The sequence below is a fragment of the Carassius auratus genome, chromosome 8 (genome assembly GCF_003368295.1).
Source record: "Carassius auratus strain Wakin chromosome 8, ASM336829v1, whole genome shotgun sequence".
In the NCBI taxonomy this organism is placed as follows: Eukaryota; Metazoa; Chordata; class Actinopteri; order Cypriniformes; family Cyprinidae; genus Carassius; species Carassius auratus.
The window spans coordinates 17,644,187-17,664,788 of record NC_039250.1 but is presented as its reverse complement, the minus strand read 5'-3'; the positions used below and the strand labels follow the sequence as shown (position 1 = coordinate 17,664,788).

Below are 20,602 nucleotides of genomic sequence, written 5' to 3'. Positions count from 1 at the left end.
CACATACAACAAATTTGGTATTGCACCCTGTTCCTTGTCAAAATAAAATACAGTTAAAGAAACATAAAATGTTGCATTGCTCAATTTAAATAGTCCGTAGTAGTACAGTCTGTGCCGTTCAGTGTAGGGCTGTGCGATTAATTGAAATCGAAATAAAATCACAATTTGAGTGTGCGCAATTTTTTAATCGCTTTATAGCATGATTTTCCACAGCCCGACCTCCTGCAGTATGTTATCTGAGCCAATCAGGATGCAGCGCACCTAATGCAGAGCACAAGAACAGAGCAGACTGAGCATATGCCTAACTCCAGGTTCACACACTCTGTCTGTGATGTGTAGCCTTTTTTTTGAGCCCATGTTAACGGAACAGAACGTTCACATTGCACGTAGTAAAAAGATGAGAACAAAAAGGTTATAAATAGAAATGTGCAAAAAGATTTAATATCTTGCACATGAGCACAAAGAGAGTTGTGAGTGCACAGGACACAGGTTGAGCGAGAGGAGACACGTTTTAAGGCAGCGCGTATCTGAGCTCGGGTTTTATTTTATTTATTATAATTTTTTGCCATATGTCTAGATTTTGTTTGACATCTTTACTTAGTGATTATTTTGACTTAAGGCTGTTCTAGAGACATGTTACAACTTTTTGATAAAGCTCTCATTGGTTTTCTTTTGGAAATATGTTTCAAATGTATACTGAATGCATTTATGACTGTAAAGCATGCCTGTGTGTGTCAATATCATGATTTAAATTGAAATCGCAAATTGATCAAAAAATTCTGATGGGTTTTTTGTCCATATCGTACAGCTCTAGTTCAGTGTGACCAGCAGCTCAATGCTGATATCGGCCATATGTGAAGGATGATGTTTTATGTCGATAATGCAAATGAAGAATGATGCCTATAGTTTACATAATAAATAATAGGTTAGCATCCAGATACTTCGCAAATATGTAAACATTTGGATTCGTGCATAATGAGAGAGGTAGGCTTCAGTTTCCTTTTTAAATTAATTTGTTTTGGCTTGACGCTTATATTTAGCCTAAATACAACTTTAGAAGACTTGCTGTGGAGACAAGGGAACTAAAATAGCCTAATTGTGTTGGTTATTTTGCTTTTATTTACCATTATTTTAGCCTACATTAATACTACATTATTCCTGAACTAAAAAAAAAAATAGTTTTTGTCTTTCAAAATTAACACTTTTTCCATACGGAAATTTTATTTACATATGTTGAAACTTTTTGTATGGTTTTATTGCGTTGACTTTTTTCTTTTGTAAATCTATAAAAGAAGATGCTGTATTGGCTATGACTAAGAGAGATCATTCAAGATCGTCTTTATGATTTTCTTTGAGTACTTTATTATTATTATTATTATTATTATTTATTATTGGCAAAGAAAAAGTAAAAAAATAACATTCTTAACTGGAATGTTTTCTACTCAAATAGGAACACAGGAACAGAAACTTTCAAATACTGATTCTGCTGGTAGTGAAACAATTTTTTTTTTTTCTCTCGTTTTAAGCCCTGCTTTATACAACTGACCAATGTCGGTATCAAAATTGGCCAATAGTTGTTTGTTAAAATCAGTATCGGTAAAAAATAAATCATATTGGTGCAACCCTAGTTGCAAATTCATATCCATACTTTAAATTACTTAAAACTAAACCAAACAAAAAGCACAAACAGGCAAAGACAGAAACTCAAGGTAAAGTGACTTATGAAAATGACTCAAGCTCTTGTGACATTAGTAAAAGTTCAAGAGCTGCCACAGGCACTGTTTTGACCCTCATGCTGAAGTATAGGGGATGTTTTTGACTGAAGCACAATCAATATAAGTTCAAGAACATTCTTAGCCAAGCTAGATGAGCGCTAAACATCATGAAAAAGTGCATTTCAGAAAATGAATTGCCTTCTCATCGTAAAACCAGGGAACACTGTGACACTGGGGACAGATGGTTTCTACTCAACCATCAAAGTATTTGTACAGCATTTCATTATTAGGATCATTCTTGTTCTGTTGATATTGCAGTTAAAATGTCCTCAGATTTAGGGAAAACAGAAAAGGAAAGTTATAAAACTATAAGTGGGACAATGTTATACAATAAAAGGTTGTGCATGGTTAATTTGCAGAGAAAAAACAAAGAACTCATTTGAACATGACCTCAGAGACCCACAAAAAAAGTAAATGGTATGCAAGTGTTTGCTTACCCAGCTCACTGCTTAGTGGTGAAGTGTTCTCTTCCTGCTCGTTGGTCATAGAGCGAGTGACTCGTCCTTTCCGGTGACCACGGCTGTTTGCGGTCCGCCTGCCTTTAGCGGTTACAGGAGGCTCTTTCTCCTCTCCATCCTCACCAGAGGTGTCATCTCTGCAAGAACAAAAACATATCATTATCATAGTCGAAACAAGCTCTTATCACAGCAAAATTACTCATACATCATGTTTGATTATGAGACAGACAGATAGATAACCGATAACACACACAACCTAAAAAAGCCCTATATGAATGTGAAAACACTGTGCAAATGCTGGCTCACTCGCTAGTGTATTCCCTTTCAGCTGTACAGCACAGCGTCAGGAAGTGGCTGTGGCATGAGCAGACCCTCATTTATCTTACCTGCACATTATCCATCTTGCAGATACAGTACTAAATATAGGAGCAGCAGCTGTGCCCGCAGGTTGTGAGGATCATGGGGGAGAAATCAGAGAAACGCACAGACTTGGCTTAATACACTCATTTAATGTATAGCTGGCCATGCTGAGGCGTATACTGAGGCCTGTGTATTCGGGCCAGTGCTAATGTGCTCTAATCACACCCTGCAGTACTGCTGACTGCACAGGTTTAGTTTAGATTAATACATTGTTACCTGTACTTCCCTAGAGTATTTTAATATAGTGTGCACCTGTGAGTGACAGAAACTAACAACTCACTAAATTAGGCTGAAATGATAGAGAACGATGGGTTACTTAACGTAATCCCAGGTTCTTTGATAACAGAGTGAGGTGTTTCACTATGGGAATCGCTTTGGGCGTGACCAACTACGGAAGCTCCTATGCCACCACGTCTGTCTTTGACAGACAGGTCGACCTGAGATCAGGCTCCGCCCCCACCTATATTACTCAGGTCGACCCCTACGAAGTCATTAAGAGAGATTTCTTCCCGTTCCTATGCAAGGAGGGAAGTGTTGGTGAAACACCTCACTCCGTTATCAAAGAACCTGGGATTACGTTAAGTAACCCATCGTTCTTTTTCTAACTTCGCTCGGTGTTTCACTATGGGAGATATAGACCACTCCCGGATTGCAACATACGCTATACCAATCATATGGGACTTGACGTGCTGACTCCTAACACTGCATGAGCTAAGGATGGCTCAGACACGTTCAGTCTATAAAATCGCACAAAAGTGTGCGGTGTGGCCCAGCTTGCTGCAGCACAGATCTCCTGGACCGAAACACCTCTGAGTAAGGCCCATGATGTCGCCATGCCCCTAGTTGAGTGGGCCCTTAAGCCCTCGGGAGGTTGGGAACCTCTGCATGCATATGCTAAGGAAATAGCTTCTACAATCCAGTGGGACAGTCGCTGACGTGACAATGGCTTCCCCTTGTGAGGAGTAGCCCATGACACGAACAGTTGGTCATTTTTCCTGAAACCTGCTGTCCTTTCTACGTACACACGAAGTGCTCGTACAGGACACAAGGCATTCAACCTCCCCTCCTCTGGAGAAGAGAACGGAGGAGGGTGAAAAGCTGCAAGATCTGTAGTTTGACATCTATATGACGAATCCACTACTTTAGGTACGAAAGCCGGGTTAGGGCGAAAGGAAACCCTTGTAAACCCTGCAGAAAACTGCAGACAAGATGGGCTGACCGACAGTGCCTGTAAGTCACTCACCCTCTTAGCTGACACCAGCGCTAACAGTAGTGCTGTCCTGAGCGAGAGAAACTTTAACCCTATAGCTTCCAATGGCTCAAAAGGGTGTTGAGAAAGGGCCTCTAAGACTGTAGACAAATCCCACAATGGGACCATTCGCCTGGCCCCTGGCCTCTTACGTCGTGCCCCCTTCATAAATCGACTTATTAAAGGGTGCTGACCTGCTGTCTTGTCACCAAAACCCACATGACAAGCAGATATAGCCGCTAAGTATACCTTTATTGTAGAAAAAGCTTTCCCTTTATCTAGCAGATCCTGCAGGAAACATAAAATGTCTTTCACTGAACATTGAAAAGGGACAATATGAATCCGTCCACACCATTCATCAAAGACTCGCCACTTATTACTATACAGTGAACGAGTGGAAGAGGCTCTTGCACTCTGTATAGTGTGTATGACCGATGGGGGCAGACCTGCTGCACTTAAATTCCACCTTTCACGGGCCAGGCCCAGAGAGCTATCCTGTCTGGGTGAGGATGGTAGATTTCCCCCCCCGCTTGTGACAGGAGGTCCCTCCAGGGAGGGAGGGGCCACGGCTGACCCGACAGTAGTTGAACAATCTCGGCCACCCAAGGTCTGGAAGGCCAACGTGGGGCTATCAGTATCAGCGACAATCCCATTTCCCTCACCCTGGCTAGAGTGGGTGAAATCAGGCTCAGAGGGGGAAATGCATACAGCAGGACATTTGGCCATTGGTGGGCTAAAGCATCCACACCCAATGGTGCATTTCCGTCTGCCAGAGAGAAGTACAGAGGACATTGGGCGTTTTCCTGCGAGGCGAAGAGATCTACGACCGCCTGGCCGTATCTCTGCCATATCTGCTTCACCACCTGGGGATGAAGCTTCCACTCTCCGTACAGGGGATTTCCTCTGGACAACAAGTCTGCCCCCCTGTTCAATATCCCTGGAACATGGGTTGCCCTGATGGATAAAAGACTTATGTCGCACCACACAATCAGCTCTTTTGCCAGCTGGTGCAGCTGAAGAGAGCGTGTGCCTCCCTGTCGGTTGATATAAGCAACCACTGTGGAATTGTCTGTTTTCACTAAAACATGCTGACCCCTGATGAAGCTCAGAAAATGTTTCAGCGCTAGAAACACTGCCAACAATTCCAAGTAATTTATGTGTTTGTGAATTAGCTGAGGGGGCCAAACGCCGTTCACAGTTCTGCCCATTAGAGTCGCTCCCCAGCCCTTTAATGATGCGTCCGTCGTCATAGTGACTCTCGACGACACTGCCCCCAGGGGAATCCCCGATCTGAGGGTCGCGGGGCTTTTCCAACGTCTGAGCGCTCTGACGCACGCATACGTCACTCTCACCTGTCGGTTGAGATGACGCCGAGAACACAGACGCAGATGCGCGACCCAGCGCTGAAAGTCTCTCATTATTAGTAGTCCCAGTCGTACTACAGATATCACTGAAGCCATTAAGCCCAGCATTCGCAGGCACAGTCTGAACGGGACAACTTTCCCCGTCTGATAACGGGAGAGACATTGAGTGAATGACGCGATCCTCCTCTCTGTCAGAGTGACTCGATAAGAGAGGGAGTTTATACTGAGCCCCAGATATTCTGCGTGCTGAGCTGGCTCTAAGCGGCTCTTTTCCATGTTTATTCTGAATCCCAAGCTGTTGAGATGCAATAACACCATATCTGCGTCTTTGATTGCTTGCTCTTTCGACGAGGCGCAAATCAGATAATCGTCTATGTACGACAGTATTCTTATCCCCCTGTTTCTCAATGGGAAAAGTGCTGCTTCCACACATTTGCTGAATACTCTTGGTGCTAGACACAGACCAAAGGGCATTGTCTGAAATTCGTAAGCAGTGCCTCGAAAAGCAAACCTGAGATACTTCCTGTGAGACGGGTAAATATCTATGTGAAAATACGCGTCTGACAGATCGATCGTCACAAACCAGTCGTTCTGGCGGATGGATCGACAAAGTGTCTTGTGTGTCAACATTTTGAATGAATATTTCCGTAGGTGCTTGTTTAACACACGGAGATCTAGAATTGGACGCAGAGATATGCTCCCCTTCTTTGGGATCACAAAGTAACGGGAATAAAAGCCCTGACAGCTCACTTCCTTTGGCACTACTCTGATGGCTCGTTTTTCTAAAAGACAGTCTATCTCGGCCGTCAGGACGCGAGCTGACTCTCCCTCGGCCGCTGAGGCTATTATACCATTGAATCTGGGTGGTTTCATGGCAAATTGAAGCCTGTATCCCCGTGAAATTGTGTTTACAACCCACGGATGAGCTGCGCATGCGCGCCAACTGAGTATGCGAGCCGAGAGAGGTCCCCTGTATACTTCCCCAACGCCGGCGCGTTTTGATGACGTCATTACCGTCTCCGCGCTGACCCCTTCTGGAGGTGCGCGCGCTCCCTCCAGCGGAGAGGCTAGGGATACACATCTCAATGTTTGGATTTTTTTGCAATCTATCGCCCTCGGCTGACTGCCTGGCTGCGATAGTGAAACATTTATTGTGTTTAATGAGTTGGGGGAGCACATCGCCCTCAGCCTGTGGCCTGGATGCGATAATGCATTTTTTATTAAACATTCCCCTGAACTGATGGGCGTTTGAAAACCCAGTGTAAGTGCTTGGTGACACTTGAGAACGTTTTGAACTTGATAGCTTATAGCTGGAGCCCTTACTGAACTGAGAACAACAGGGCTGGACCCCCTCTTTCTCTTTGCGGGCGGAGAGAGAAGTGACGGGGAACATTCGCGTGTCAGGTCGCACGCTTCTTCTTCCGATCCTCGGGGTGGGGTGGGCGGTTTCTCGCCGCCGCGGCCGCAAATGAATGTTTCCCCCCGGGTCCGGAGCCATCAGATCTCGGACGATAGCCCACTTGCTGTCCGCTGGGAGGCGGTCTCACACTCCTGGCTCCCGTCTGGCGTCCTCTCGCCGCAGCGGCTGCTGCAAAACCTTGCCGTGCTGGCTGAGAGGGTGGTCGCGGTGTTTGCTTGCGCGGTAAACAGAGGTTAAAAGCCTCGTCCTCCTGTTTCCTGAGGGTGCTGGTTTCTCTCATTTTCTCGAGAGCTGGTCCGAAAAGGCCCTTAGTTGGGTCGAACGCAGCGTCCATCACCTCAGCTTTTTGAGCGTCGCCTAAACCAGACAGGTTCAGCCATAACGCTCTCTCACCTGAAACGGCCAAGCCCATAACACGGCCACAGCCCTGAACCGCGCCACGAGAAGAGCGGAGAATTAGGTCGTTTACCACACATATCTCGTCCCAGAGAGCTGGGTTCGGCACTCCTGTATCTAATTGTCGCCCCATCTCCTCCAAAATCTCCGCCTGGTACGCTGACAGTAAAGTCACCGCGTTCAGCGAGCACACTGACTGCGCCGCATACTTGTACATCCTCTGATAGATGGACGCGGTCAGGCGCTCCATCTTGTTCGGCAGCGAAATTTGGGAAGAGGCAGAAATAGATCGACGATATGGATGGAGGTGATAGGCCACTGAAGACTCTATCGCTGGGGGTCCGGCCAGCCCCAGCTCTCCCATTCCTTGGATCTCAAGTTTAGAGCATCCCTTGGTCGGGAGCTTGCTCTTAAAGGGGCTACCCCAATGGCGGGACATCTCCTTCATGCACGCCGGCACGGCGGGTAGGAGTTGTCTCGTTGTGGTTAGAGCAGGCGGTAGCCTTTTCCCGTCATAAAGGTCCCTCTCTGCTCCCTCTGAATCCTGGGCCGCGGGCCACGCTAGGCCCAGTTTTGCCGCGGCTCGCTTGCATACCTCGTGCAGGTTACTGTCTGCCTGCGAGCCAGTGTCAGTCGCGCTAGGAGGTCTAGACTGCTGGACAGGGAAGAGAGAGTTGTCTTCCTCCTCCTCTTCGTCCATGTCCAAGTCGAGGAGGTCAGAGTTAGCATCGCCCTCTGCGTCCTCGTCTCCCGGCTCCTCATCCTCGTGTGCGAGAAGGCCATCGAACAGAGGAGGCATATCCGGGGATTCGGCTTCCATCATCTCAGCCCAGCTCGTCGTAGTAGCTCGCTGATGATCGTTAGCCTTAGTTTTCGCGATGGTTCCAGCCAGACATGGGTCCTGCTGACTAGCCACCGCCACTCTCAGCCTTCTCTCCAAAATTTTAACCGGCAATGACGCACAGTGAACGCACGTTTGTGGGTCCGCAAGCGACGTTTGAGCGTGCTTGGCGCCCATGCACACAATGCACATGGGATGGGGATCCCTGCCCGAGACGGTTGCTCCACATGATGATGGACACGGGCGGGGTGCGGGTTCCTTCTTCGACTCATTCCCTTTGGCGGGGGTAATGACTGTCGACATGACGGCTGGAGAGAGAAAGAGAGATTCGAAGACTCGTCGTAACACGTTAGTCCGATTGGTTCACAGGGTAGTTAGCCCTTTTCGCGGCTCGCCCTGACGCGTAAAGCCTATGGTGGCTTGACACCACTGAAAATCCTATCGTCGTGATAACACGCGAAAATCTGAACAGAATAGCTCGCCTTGACGCGGACACTATTCGGTGTGACACTCAACACAGTACCAATCCAATCCACTGATGTCGCGTTCGGTAGCGTACTCCAATGACGGCCCGCCAGTTGAACAGTTAAGCGAAATCAGCGAAAAGTTCGGACTTGCTGAGAGAGCTTGTAGTCCCTCACGGGAAGAAAGCGAGAATGACTTCGTAGGGGTCGACCTGAGTAATATAGGTGGGGGCGGAGCCTGATCTCAGGTCGACCTGTCTGTCAAAGACAGACGTGGTGGCATAGGAGCTTCCGTAGTTGGTCACGCCCAAAGCGATTCCCATAGTGAAACACCGAGCGAAGTTAGAAAAAGAACCAGAATCTGTGCACAGCTATGTTCAGTGAAATCTAAATGCTGTGTTCCCACATGGACCAGTCTATTATGTTGGTAATATTAATCAAATAACCATACTAAAAAGAAAAAGAGAAACCCGGTCTTTTTTGCTATTCATAATTTTAATATTAATTTAATTTAAAAGTGTATATATAAAAAAAAAAAAAAATCTGGTATTGACAACTACAATTTTGGTATCATGACCACAGTTCTATCCTAAAGTCTGTAAAATCCAAACTGCTTAAAAGTGCTCTGAATCAGAGGACTTTAGCACGAGCACTGAGTGGCAAGTCAGCAGAATACTTTTTCCACCTGCCAGTTACATAACTGTGCCTTTGCTGTTTAAGCTGAATCACAGAGAAAAACAAGCTGTAAAGCCACAGGTTCAAAGCATTTGATGAGAGAAGATGCAAGGAAAAGAGAGAAAGATACTCACTTCATGCCGTCCTCTTTCTCATCTCCCTCTGCTTTGTCCTCCTCATGGTCTCCCTCCTTTTCTTTCTCCTTCTCGTCTTTCTCTTCCTGATTGTTGCGGTTCACCTGTTGCTGTGCCTGTTGATTATTCTGTGAATGCAGCCAATCAAAAGACAGCAAATTGAAACCAGTAAAAAAACACCACAATCCTGATTAAGTTGTAAAAAAAAAAATGTATCTATGACTCCCTAGAACCAGGACATTGTTCATCATTAAAATAATATCACCCAGGCCTCACTTCTATGTATCTGGGGTTTCCTTCACATAAGAATTCCATTTTGAATTATGAGGCACCATAAACCATCTATTTTAGTCAGGAAAGAGAGAGTATGCTCCACTACAACTACTACACGAGGGAATTATGGATGACAGAAGGATGAAGGGGGAGGGGGACACAGAAATAATCTGAGGGGACAGACGACGGACAGATCAATGAAGTGAAAGAGTGCAGGAATCTCAACATCTCCATGATCCGATTCTGCCTCAGAGCTTTTCAGTTTGACAGACGGCACCTCGTGTAACCTTACGCACACACATACGAGGATAGTCACAATACAGGATTCACTTTCAGCAAAAAGTTTCTTCCATGCAAACCAACTGATTCCAAAATAATTTTAATAAAATGTTTTTTCTTCTCTGAAATGGTAAAATTAAACATGTCTGCATCCACACACACACACACACACACTCAGTTATTCATGCACAGTTAAACACACATATACAGATGCACTCATCCAAACAATAACTGGCTTTCTGTTTTTCTGTCTCCCTTTTGTTCATGCTTTCTTTCTTATCCCTCGTTTTCTGTGTTTGTGGCACTGGCTGAGAGCGTTTTAATGTGAACCCATTAAGATCAGGCGATATTTAATGACCTGAGCAGAACCGCTCCAGCAGCAAAAGACCAGTAAAACAAATGTGTTTGGGCTCTGGGCTCATTATTCTATCAGCTTTTATTGAGCCTGCTATTATTGCAGGCAGTGCACAAACACACACACACACACACACACACACACGGAGCTCTCTTTCTAACAACTTCACCTCATGCTCTCGTGCTTTAAAACAAAACACAGACATTTCATACATTCACGATGCAACAGTTCCGTGACTCTCTCTGTGTGCGTGATCATCCTCACACACACATACAGAAATTAATGAGTGTGTAAGATCAGGAAAGAATCACTGCAGACTCCAACAGGGCACAGAGCTAGATAATTACTTCATATGGTTTGAGCTCACTTTGAGGAGTGCGCCTGTGATACTCATTAGAATTATGCTGATTTATTTTTAATAACACACTCTCATTAAAAAGAAAAGCCAAAATCACACCAGGCTTTAAACACTATAATCATGAGGTATGTGCTGTAAATGAGGGGACAGATCCACAAGCAAATAAACAATGTTAATATAATTTAATGTAGCATAATGCCATTGTCAACATCCTTGAAAGTTTTCAGATCTTATGCTGCGTTCCATTCAACTCGGAAAGTCGGAATTCCAGCTTTCTACTTGGAAAGAGCAACAGGAAACCACTTGATGGAGGACTTTCAATTTCAACGCTTGCAGAAACTTACTACTGATTTTGCAGAGCTGTTGGAGATGACATGCAAAAAGGCTGGACTTTAATAAGCCTGTTGATAATGTATAAAAAAAGCTTACATTTTCTTCTCTGTTGATAATCACTCACCTCAAAATAAATTACAGCACTGGCTTTGTGTTTCTTTATACAACATTTTCCAAGTAGGAATCTCTTTCACTCAACTTTAAATGAAACGCAGCATTAAATTGTCAAAGGGCATGCTGGGAGATGTAGTCTCACGCTCACCTGGCTCCTGCCTCGGCGACGGTAGCTCCTGCGAACAATGTTCTTGTAGTTCTCATTCTTCTTAGTCAGGTAGTAGAACAGGACACACTCAGCCACTGTCTGTGAGCACACACACACACACACTTCAAACCTTCCTCGTTCTGCTCATACACTCTGATCAGTTTCATGCACACCGCCTGCAGTGCAAACAATGCGATGAAGAGCATGGTATTAATAAAGACGCAGGTGTATACCTTTCTCTCCAGAAAGGAGGCTATCAGGGCAAAGTTTTTTGGGTGCTGGATAAACCTGCAATGAGGGAGAGGAGGAGCTGTTATACAGAGCAAACACAAAGTTCAAATGCTGTATGATCGTCTTTGGGTGACTTCTGTGAAGCGGATTTCTTTAGAATGTGTTGATTTCTCTGGTAAAGTTCCTCATTGGTTCATGCTTAAGAACTAGACTAGACAACATCTCTCTCTCACTTCCTATTGCTGCTGACCTCTGCGTCATGGTCCAGAACTTTACAAAGCCTCTGCCACTCAAACCAATATGACACAGTTTTAGTAGTGATGCACTGAAGTGTATTTCTTATTTAGCAAAACACCAAAAAAGCTTTTAACTAAATAAATGTAAAAAATCGTATTAGGTCGTATTTACAGGTGGTAAACCAGTCAACTTAATTTCTTTGGCAACAAGACACCACTGCTCGAAAAAACTAATTTTCTCTAGCATCCTTTTTGGTTAAAGTTAAGTGCGTTCACACAGCTGACATGTTGACCTGTTGTGACCTATTCATATTATGTACAAAATCGATGCTGACACAATCAACCAAAATTTGCCATCAGAGGAGCGCTAATAAATCATTTCAACCCTCTAAAGTATTTGCAGGTAAAATCCAGTCATTTCAATAGGAATCTATGCAGCTGGGAATTTTATGTGACAATTTAAAATGTTGACCGTTTGGTTTGAAATTGACTACTATCAACAGACAAATGTAGCTTTTTGCCGGCTAAATATTGCTAAAGTAACCTTAATACATTACATTTTGTTCTTTTCATCTTACATGTTGTACTCAGGGTAATTGATAATGACCTTGAATCTAAAATGTTTGACTAAAAGCTTCTGTCTGAAAGCACTTTTAAAGCTTAAGAGCCTGTGGTCATTCTAAAACTGCATGTTTATTTCAGTTGCATGATCGTTTTAGTTTGACTGTAGAGAACTGGAGATGTGTATTCGAGCAGTCGTGCTTACATCAGCATCAGCACAGAGATGTAGATTTCAGCAGTTCACGTTTCACCTAGTGCTGCACCACTAGCCACCTATCGACACCACCACATGCACACAAACTGCTGAGCTCTCGAAAACCAGGAGAGCGTTTCTAAACCACACGCTGATACATTTTAGAACCAATTTCAGAACTCCTCATTACTTCACGCAGAATCAACATGCACATCAATGCAAAGAGGACAGAACGTACTTCTCACGGAAAGTGTCCTTCTCCTGTTCACTCCACATGTTCATGACCTGTCTGTCTTTGTAGACCTTCATGGGATCGTCCATCAGCCCATTCATGTTGATGAACTTTATCCTCTGCTGCTCGGCATCAAACAGCATGGGAGGAATCACAGCTAACTGACGCATCTGCTTCTCTGAGTTCTGCAGTGAGAGAGAAAGAGAGAGAGAGAGAGAGAGAGAGAGAGAGAGAGAGAGAGAGAGAGAGAGAGAGAGAGAGGAAGATGCAGTCACAAAACATGAAATGAAAATAAATATGCGACAAGAAACCGAGAAACAGTAAAGCCAAAAGCAAGGCAGAGACAGTCAGTAAATATGTGGCCACTGAATCTTATGTCTGTGTTTAGGAAGTGCATCAGCCACAAAACCCTACTTGTTGTGTAAGAGACCATTAGTTGTGAAGCCACTTTGATATTTGTGCACTTTTTCCAGACAGACACATAAACAATCCTTTTACATTCAGGAGTAGACTTATCTTTTGAGTCTAGCAACGTTTTTCTCCAGAATTGTTATTGCAGTTTTGGTAACATATACACAACTGTCCATGTTTGGTGAGACTTTTGCAATGTTTTTACAAAGTCTCATTTGTTTGATTTTGATAGTATTTTGTAAAATAATTTTTTTGCTGTCACTTAATTTAATGCATCCATGCTAAATAAAATTATTTCTTAAAAAAGATCTTACTAACTCAAAATATATAAAAGGTAGTGTATAATATATGATTTGACTGATATTTTATTAGCCAAAAAATGCTGCAAATGCATATCTTTAACTATATGTTGTCATATAAACAGACAGTCTGTGATAATGATTCCACAAAACAGTTTTTGCTTCATTCACCAAATAATCACAAAGTTAATTCAGTAAATGATTCAGATTATTTCAGATGGCTAACTTGTGAGCTGATTCATTAAAAGTTCACTGTATGTGAGTTAATCGTTCAATAATGAATGTTTTGAATGCAAAACACAATATGAAGAGATGTTTCTTGACATTAATTCATGCTACAATATTTTTAAAGCTCACAACATGGTAAAATGTGCTGTTCCATGGTGCTGTAGATTTGGGACTGAGAAGCAGTACAGGAAACAATGCATGAATGCCAACAGCACCCCTACCTCTTGCTCCGAGATGCCATCGATGATCTCAGAAACCTCATGTTCGCTGCGGGCTGCTGAGGCCAAACCCCCACCTCGCTGAGCCACTCTACTGTAGAGAAACACATATAAATACAGATATAAATACACTTATGAAACCACACGATCATGCAGATGTCTCCGAAGTTCAGGGCCACTCACTTCTGCATGCGCTCCTGCAGCTCCCTCTGTTTGCGGATCTCAGGAAACTGTTTTTCGTAATACTCCCGCACTTTGCTCTCTTTGGCTCTGCGTCGTGGGTTACTCTCAATGCGCTCAACTTTCTTCTCCCAGGCCTCCATTAGCTGGTCGTAGCGCTGGCAGAATTTCTGCTCCTGAGCACACAAGTCAGAACATAAAGGGTGAATATAAAAGTATTAAAATGATGTGCTGCAGTGAATTCACCAAGAGAGGAAACATAAGAATGAAAGTAATTACTAAAAGCTAACAGTTCCGATCTAGTTTTTAACCACCGCACTATTCAATAACTACACACTTTCCTAACATTAAAATCCTCATCGGGATCCTATGGAAGGCTATCCTAGTTGGCCTAGTACTGAATAAACAAATGTGCTCAATATTCAGGCACTGCAAGCTGTGTTTTTATCTGTCCATTTGAGTGCTATCACTTACCCACTGTTTGCGAGCATGATTTCTTCTTTTGAAATACAGAATAAGCTTCTTCCTCATTGCCTGATTTCTGTAAAACAGGAATACATAATCAGCACAAAATGCTACCTCTAAACTTCAGATGTGGTGCATCTTTGCATATACAAGAGAAACCAAGTGTATGCATCAGTGAGCTTTGTGCAAGAGAAAGCAAAGGCAAACCAATTTTGCAAAGGTCTAGGACCCTAGATATGACTTGGCTCCCTCCTTCAAAAAAATCCTACAAAAGGGTCTTATCTTCCAGCACTTTGCACAAACTGTATATTTATGCCTACATGTCGAGGGAAAATCGGCCTGGCATCATCTGCATTTGATGAGACACTGGTACACTTGGCAGGATCTCTTTGAGTCAGTGGTTTATGTTTGTACTTGTGAGATTAAGTGTATAGGTGCAGAGGTGGCACTGCATTACACACCAGATGGCCAGCAAGATTAGCTGCTGTGCGAGACGCACTGGAACCTAGAATGCAGCCCAACGCCCATGATCTACCCACACATCAACTATTACACAAATATTTCCCACTGGTGCTGCTCAGGTTGATAAAAGACTCCTGAGAACAAAACCCTCAATTGTGTGTGATCAAAGAACAGCTGAAATACATATTATATCTTTCTCAAACACATTTTTGCATGTCTGTGAATTGTGAGGCCAAATGACCAAAAACACCACGGAATGACCGGAAGTAAGGGTTTTGTTAACCACAATAAATGAAGGTATAAATCACACTTGCAAAAGCAGATCCACTGTCACAGTACAGCTCACACCAAAGATGCTTTCAAACTCAGCAGCTTTCTGGTGGTCATCACAGCAAATTCTGACTAATTTGAACCCAGGTGAAATCTGCAAACTTTTCCGTCCTTACGCAAAACTCCACATTGCTTGATCAATTAATAGTTAACCTTAATGCTGCAAAATGTGTTTATTGCAGCGGCGCAGTCACTGGTAAGATTGGATGTGCAAATGCCACTCAAAACAACAACAACATCAACAACATTTCTAGTTTGAATAAAATGCTAGTAGCAGGATTATAAAATGAATAGATGTGATGATGATCATTTGATAAAATGAAGAGAGCGTGCCATACATTTGAGATCATTTTAATGACCAACTGAACACGCCTCTTTACTTTATTTATTTATTTGACCGGGACAGTGTACATTAATTAACATTACAGTAAATGCACAAGAATTAGCCAAAAGGCTATTTTTTCATCTGTTGTCCCTGGAGTTACTACATTTCTATTGCTTTCCATGTTGAAGAACTTTCTGTCGTTTCTATTTGAATGTACTTTTAAAGTTTAAATCACATTAAAGGCATAATTTGTACATTATGAATAAATGATGATGCATTTATATACGGTCTTTTTTCATTGTCTTTTTGACAAATTTTACCATAAAAGATGATGAAACAAATTCTAAAAGGGAGGGACTAAATTAACAAACATTTAAGAAACTGTAATATTATAATATTTATTGGGCTCTAATAGGGGTAGGCAATATAACCAAAAGCTTATCACAATGAGTAATTTTATTTGACAGTAACAATAATCACAATATAGGCCTAGTTATTTTTACTTTAAATATGGTCTTCAAAAATCTCAATTGGTGTTACGATAGAAAATTCACAATTCTTAACATCTCTGTCAGCATCACCAAAAAACTCAAGCTCACTGAAGACAAGTGAACTGAAAAGAAACTAATTACAAGACAAAAACTACAGTAGAACAAATAAATAAGAAATGTTACACACATTGTACAAAGTAATCAAATGTATAAAAACACTGCTTACTCTTCACTGTGTAAATTAAATATACATTTCTGTTTATTAAAGTTGCAATAGTGATTTAGTCAAGAGCATTGAGAGATTTTCTCTATTTTGTTGTTTGATTAACATGAATGACAGACAGCAGGAACATTAGACTGCTGTCACTTTAAGAGCTGCCCGGATTCAATACACTGTTACACGCGTTTATGAGGATACTTGCAAAGACAAACATTTTGACACACAAAAGTGTATTTAACTGTTCAAGGCCTATAAAGTTGAAAAATAATCCATTCAATGCTCCCGTGCTCCATGAGCACAGTCTTCACGCGTGCACACCTCTCAGACAGCACTCAGAAACCATCTCTCAGACAGGGCTCACATATAAAGGAGGAAAAAGAATATAGTGAAACGAGTTCGCTTCACTGCTGATTGCATTTCAAGCGTAATTCAGCAATATCACATAATCATTGTAAACTCTGCAGTAAAGGTGGTGGCAAATAAGCATGCTTTTAATTGTTTGAGCTACATATCTCAGTCTCTCAGTGGATGGAGTAGTTTATGGTTCTGAATGAAACAATGAGAGATACAGAAAAGTGTACTCACATCTTGATGTTCTCATGGTACTGCTTGGTATCAGACGGCTGGTTATACAAAGGCTGTAGGGGAGACAGATGAAAGCAGTGGAGTTCAGTTTCACACACACACCGCGGTCACATCAGTGCATCCCAGCTCTGGGAGAACTTCTCTTTTTCTACCGTCCCATTTTTCAGCCAAGCCCAGAAACACAGAGGAGTGTGTCCTCTCCAATACCACATCTAAAACCATCTGTTATCATCAACATCACACACTGGTTTGAGCTGCCAAGCGAAGGATTTTTCAGTGGGGAAAATAGACATGTGGCAGTGTGTCTCTTCGGTGTCAAAGCGTATGATAAGAGAGGGCTGTTCTATTACCTCGATTATCAAGGCATTGGTGGTCACTTATAGTTAGGTTTCTAATCTGATGGATGCTGAGTGGTGTTGTGCCAAATGTCTCTGCACGAGGTCAACAGCCATGTTGTAAACAAATAGGCAGCAGTGCATGTAGTCACACACAGGCTGAAGGAGTTCATATTTCACACTATCGAGGTCATGTTACAGCCGTAGGTTTTCATACACCTCAAATAATACAATCACATTTAAAAAAAACAATACATATTAAAAAAAGATTAAGAAATCAGTTAATTCATTTCACAAAAACCTGCACTACAAAAAAACAAAAACATTATGAACATGATTGTGAGATATGTTGTTTCATGATATGATGCCATTAACTGAAGACCATCAACGCTGACAATCGGCTGATGAGACACCTGACCACATTACTTTTTGAAAACAATACTGCAAGTGTGCAAGTACACGAGCTGAACTGATACAAAATATATTGAGTCTATTAGCATCATAAGCTCTTTTTAAATGAGAAGATGGAAAAGGGGGGGGGCAATATGTGAAAGGAGGATAATACAAGGAGAAATGTGGACTCACCAGCTCTACTCGGGGTCCGAGTCCCTCCAGGATGCGATGAGCCTCCTCTGCCTTTTTCTGTTCAAAAAACACACAGCGCACGTGTCAGCGGGACATCACCACAGCAACACACCTTACACTCTCTCTAGCGCACACACGGAAACAAAGCAGTGTATAAGGGATGTACTATTAATAGAGCTCTAAACAGAAGACACTCGCTGCCCTCTGCTATCTACCTCTCTCCCCTCTCCCTTTCTAAAAGAGAAGAGAGAGAGAGAGAAGGGGAGAGGGAGAGGGAAAGAAGGCTGGGTAGGTAATCTAATTAGATGCAATAAAGAAAGAAGAATCTATTATGTTCTGTGCCGTCTTGCTCAGAGAGAGAGCGAGAGAGAGAGAGAGGGAGAAAGTAACAGAAAGAAAAACAACAACAATGGAGACCTTATGGCTTGCTATTTCTCTTCCACATAAAAAAAAAAAAAACTAAAACTACATTTCCTTTCTTTCTCGCAAACAAAACTTGATGCTTTAAGAGTGGTGATAGGGTTTATTCTATTATTTTGAGATGGCATAAAAAGGGCATTTTCTACCAGTAATTCATCTACTAGCCGTTTTCCCGCAATTATCCAAACATTGTGTGTGAAATATCTTTATGTCCCCAACTACAAGCAGCTCACACTTTGAAATCATCTTTTTCAGTGAGCAGATCTGATCACCAGATGAAATGCTCATTTGTAACTGTTAAAATACAAAATATGACCACCCACATTTATATAACATCTATTCAGAACACAGCAACGTGAGCCACCCTGAGATATGAACTACATCAGTAGATTTCACATAAGTAGGGCTGCAAATAGCGATTTAACTGCTGATTATTTTGTCAATTTATTTTTCACATTTGAGGGTTGTGATTTAAATAGCAGATTTAAGTTACGCAATTTAATTGGAATTTTTCAATTACTAATAAATAATACTAAAACTGATAATATTACTTTAAAGTATAAATCTAAATCAATCAGTTAAACAAATATATTGTCAAAATGCATAAATAAAAAATCTGTTCTACATTAATGCTCTCCCTTACATGTATGTTTTTCTACATTTGACTGACATATGTACACACTAGGGATACACTGAAGATACAAATGAAGCAGCTACCAATGCGATGTGATTCACCCCTATTACGATGCGATGCGAATCCATTTCGATTTGATTCGATTCAACAATGCGATTCAATGGAAAAAATATTGGTTTTATTTCTTTGGTTCAGACAGACTGCAAATCATAAATTAACTTACGTGTCTGTCATCTGACATCTAATGTCTGGAGGCCTGTTTCATAAAACACGTTTACCAAATAGGCCAGGCTTATTTCAGTTAGTCTCACTCGATGTCAAAAGATGTTCCATTAAGCAAATTTAGCATAGATCAACCTAACCATCAACCATCAACTGTTAGTGTGCTGACCAATAGAAACGCAATGATATTACCATCTGACTCTCACACATACAATAATAGCCATGCAGCCTTTCTCTCTGGTTTTATGACAGCTGTACCATTTATGGTTAGCAGAAGAGATAGCAGAACATTACAACACCACAATCTAAAATTGCTCTTTAAAGCATAAAAATCACTAAATTAAAAGTTAAAATCATTAAATGAATACTACATTTAAACTGCTATAAGAAACACTCATTAAAGTGCCCCCATTATGGGTAATGAAAGGTTCATATTTTGGTATTCGGAGTCCCCATCCAGACGAGTAAGGTGAGACAGACGACAAATAAAAGTCGATGGCAGATGATTTAGTTTCGAAACAAAATACAAAAGCGCGTGCTAATTCAAAAGTGAAAGTAAACTGCGCATGGTGCTTTTAAGCTATTTAAAAGCAAGATAGGGAAAATTCAAACAAACTAAGAACGAACAATTGCTTTATGCCAGATTGCCATCTATAAGTGAAAGCAAAATGTGAACGCCGGTTTTACAAGCAATTTAAAAGTGATGGAAAGTGAGGAAAATCACAGCCTCCTGCGGTGATACTGGTATTACTGGTATTGTCACACCTTGATTAAGTGGTGGGAAAATTTCCTCATCGTCACAACCCTACTGTGGGGTGGAGATTGCGCATGCCTATCAATAGGGCCTTTCGCACTATGCCTGCACTATTTCCCAGTACCATTTAAAGTGTTTTTTTTTTTATTCGCAACGACCGTGTGTACTAGGATGTGACATAAGCCGGTCGACAGCAATGTCATTTGTGCCCAATGTTCAACAACTTTAACAAAGAAGAATAACGTTAACAACAGGTGGATGGAGGACACTGTGATCAGAGCTGTGTTTTTGTTGTATCTCGCGGGTTTCACAATAATGGACAGGGAACGTTGACGTATACGTAATGCAATTGGATGACGGAAAGGAAGATTAAGAATCTCCAATGACAACTGGCAGTGCTACATTTGGTACAATAACTGCACTTCAGCATCTGTGTATTTATTGTTGTTCATCATACTTGCGAAATAAGTTGACACAATGTTTGCAGTATGTTAAATAGCGTTTTAAATCATGGCGGGTGAGGGCATTCTCAAACACGTCTGGCCAATCAATGTCTACTTATGTCACGGATAGTACCAGTAGTGATGGTTAGACCCTGCTCTGGAGTAGGAGCTAATTTGGTTCTGTAAAAAGGCAGTCGAGATCTAAAATCGCACCTAATTCCTGCGGTGCGAAAACACCCAAAAGTGGGTAGTTCTACAATTAGTTCTGGAACTTTGGTAATAGTTCTGAAAAGATTCCTGCAGTTTGAAAATTCCTCATGGGATGAATTCAAGCCTAGTTTGGAGCTTCCACCCCTTTTTGGAGTTCCCTCCCCTATTTGGAGATCTCCAGGCTGCAGTTATACCCTTCTCGATAAAGCAGTGTTTGTGAGCGTAGTGCTGCTTTGTGCATATTTGCATGACTTTAACATTTACAGATGAAAAATA

General features: G+C 42.1%; 1 protein-coding gene across 6 annotated transcripts in view; it reads right to left on the bottom strand.

The window, feature by feature from the left end:
* Window positions 1-20,602, bottom strand: part of LOC113107453 (nuclear receptor corepressor 2-like) — a 123,526-nt gene that overhangs the window by 37,639 nt on the left and 65,285 nt on the right. For 5 of the 6 annotated variants that reach the window (XM_026269967.1, XM_026269972.1, XM_026269971.1 and 2 more), the window contains exons 7-16: window positions 17,644-17,700; window positions 16,724-16,776; window positions 14,320-14,386; window positions 13,849-14,021; window positions 13,669-13,759; window positions 12,516-12,694; window positions 11,290-11,344; window positions 11,057-11,155; window positions 9,197-9,324; window positions 2,213-2,370 (exon numbers count right to left, since the gene is read on the bottom strand). In XM_026269967.1, coding sequence (XP_026125752.1) covers window positions 2,213-2,370; window positions 9,197-9,324; window positions 11,057-11,155; window positions 11,290-11,344; window positions 12,516-12,694; window positions 13,669-13,759; window positions 13,849-14,021; window positions 14,320-14,386; window positions 16,724-16,776; window positions 17,644-17,700 — 1,060 coding nt within the window. The remainder of the gene's footprint in view (window positions 1-2,212; window positions 2,371-9,196; window positions 9,325-11,056; window positions 11,156-11,289; window positions 11,345-12,515; window positions 12,695-13,668; window positions 13,760-13,848; window positions 14,022-14,319; window positions 14,387-16,723; window positions 16,777-17,643; window positions 17,701-20,602) is intronic. The other variant, XM_026269970.1, reaches the window with a different exon arrangement.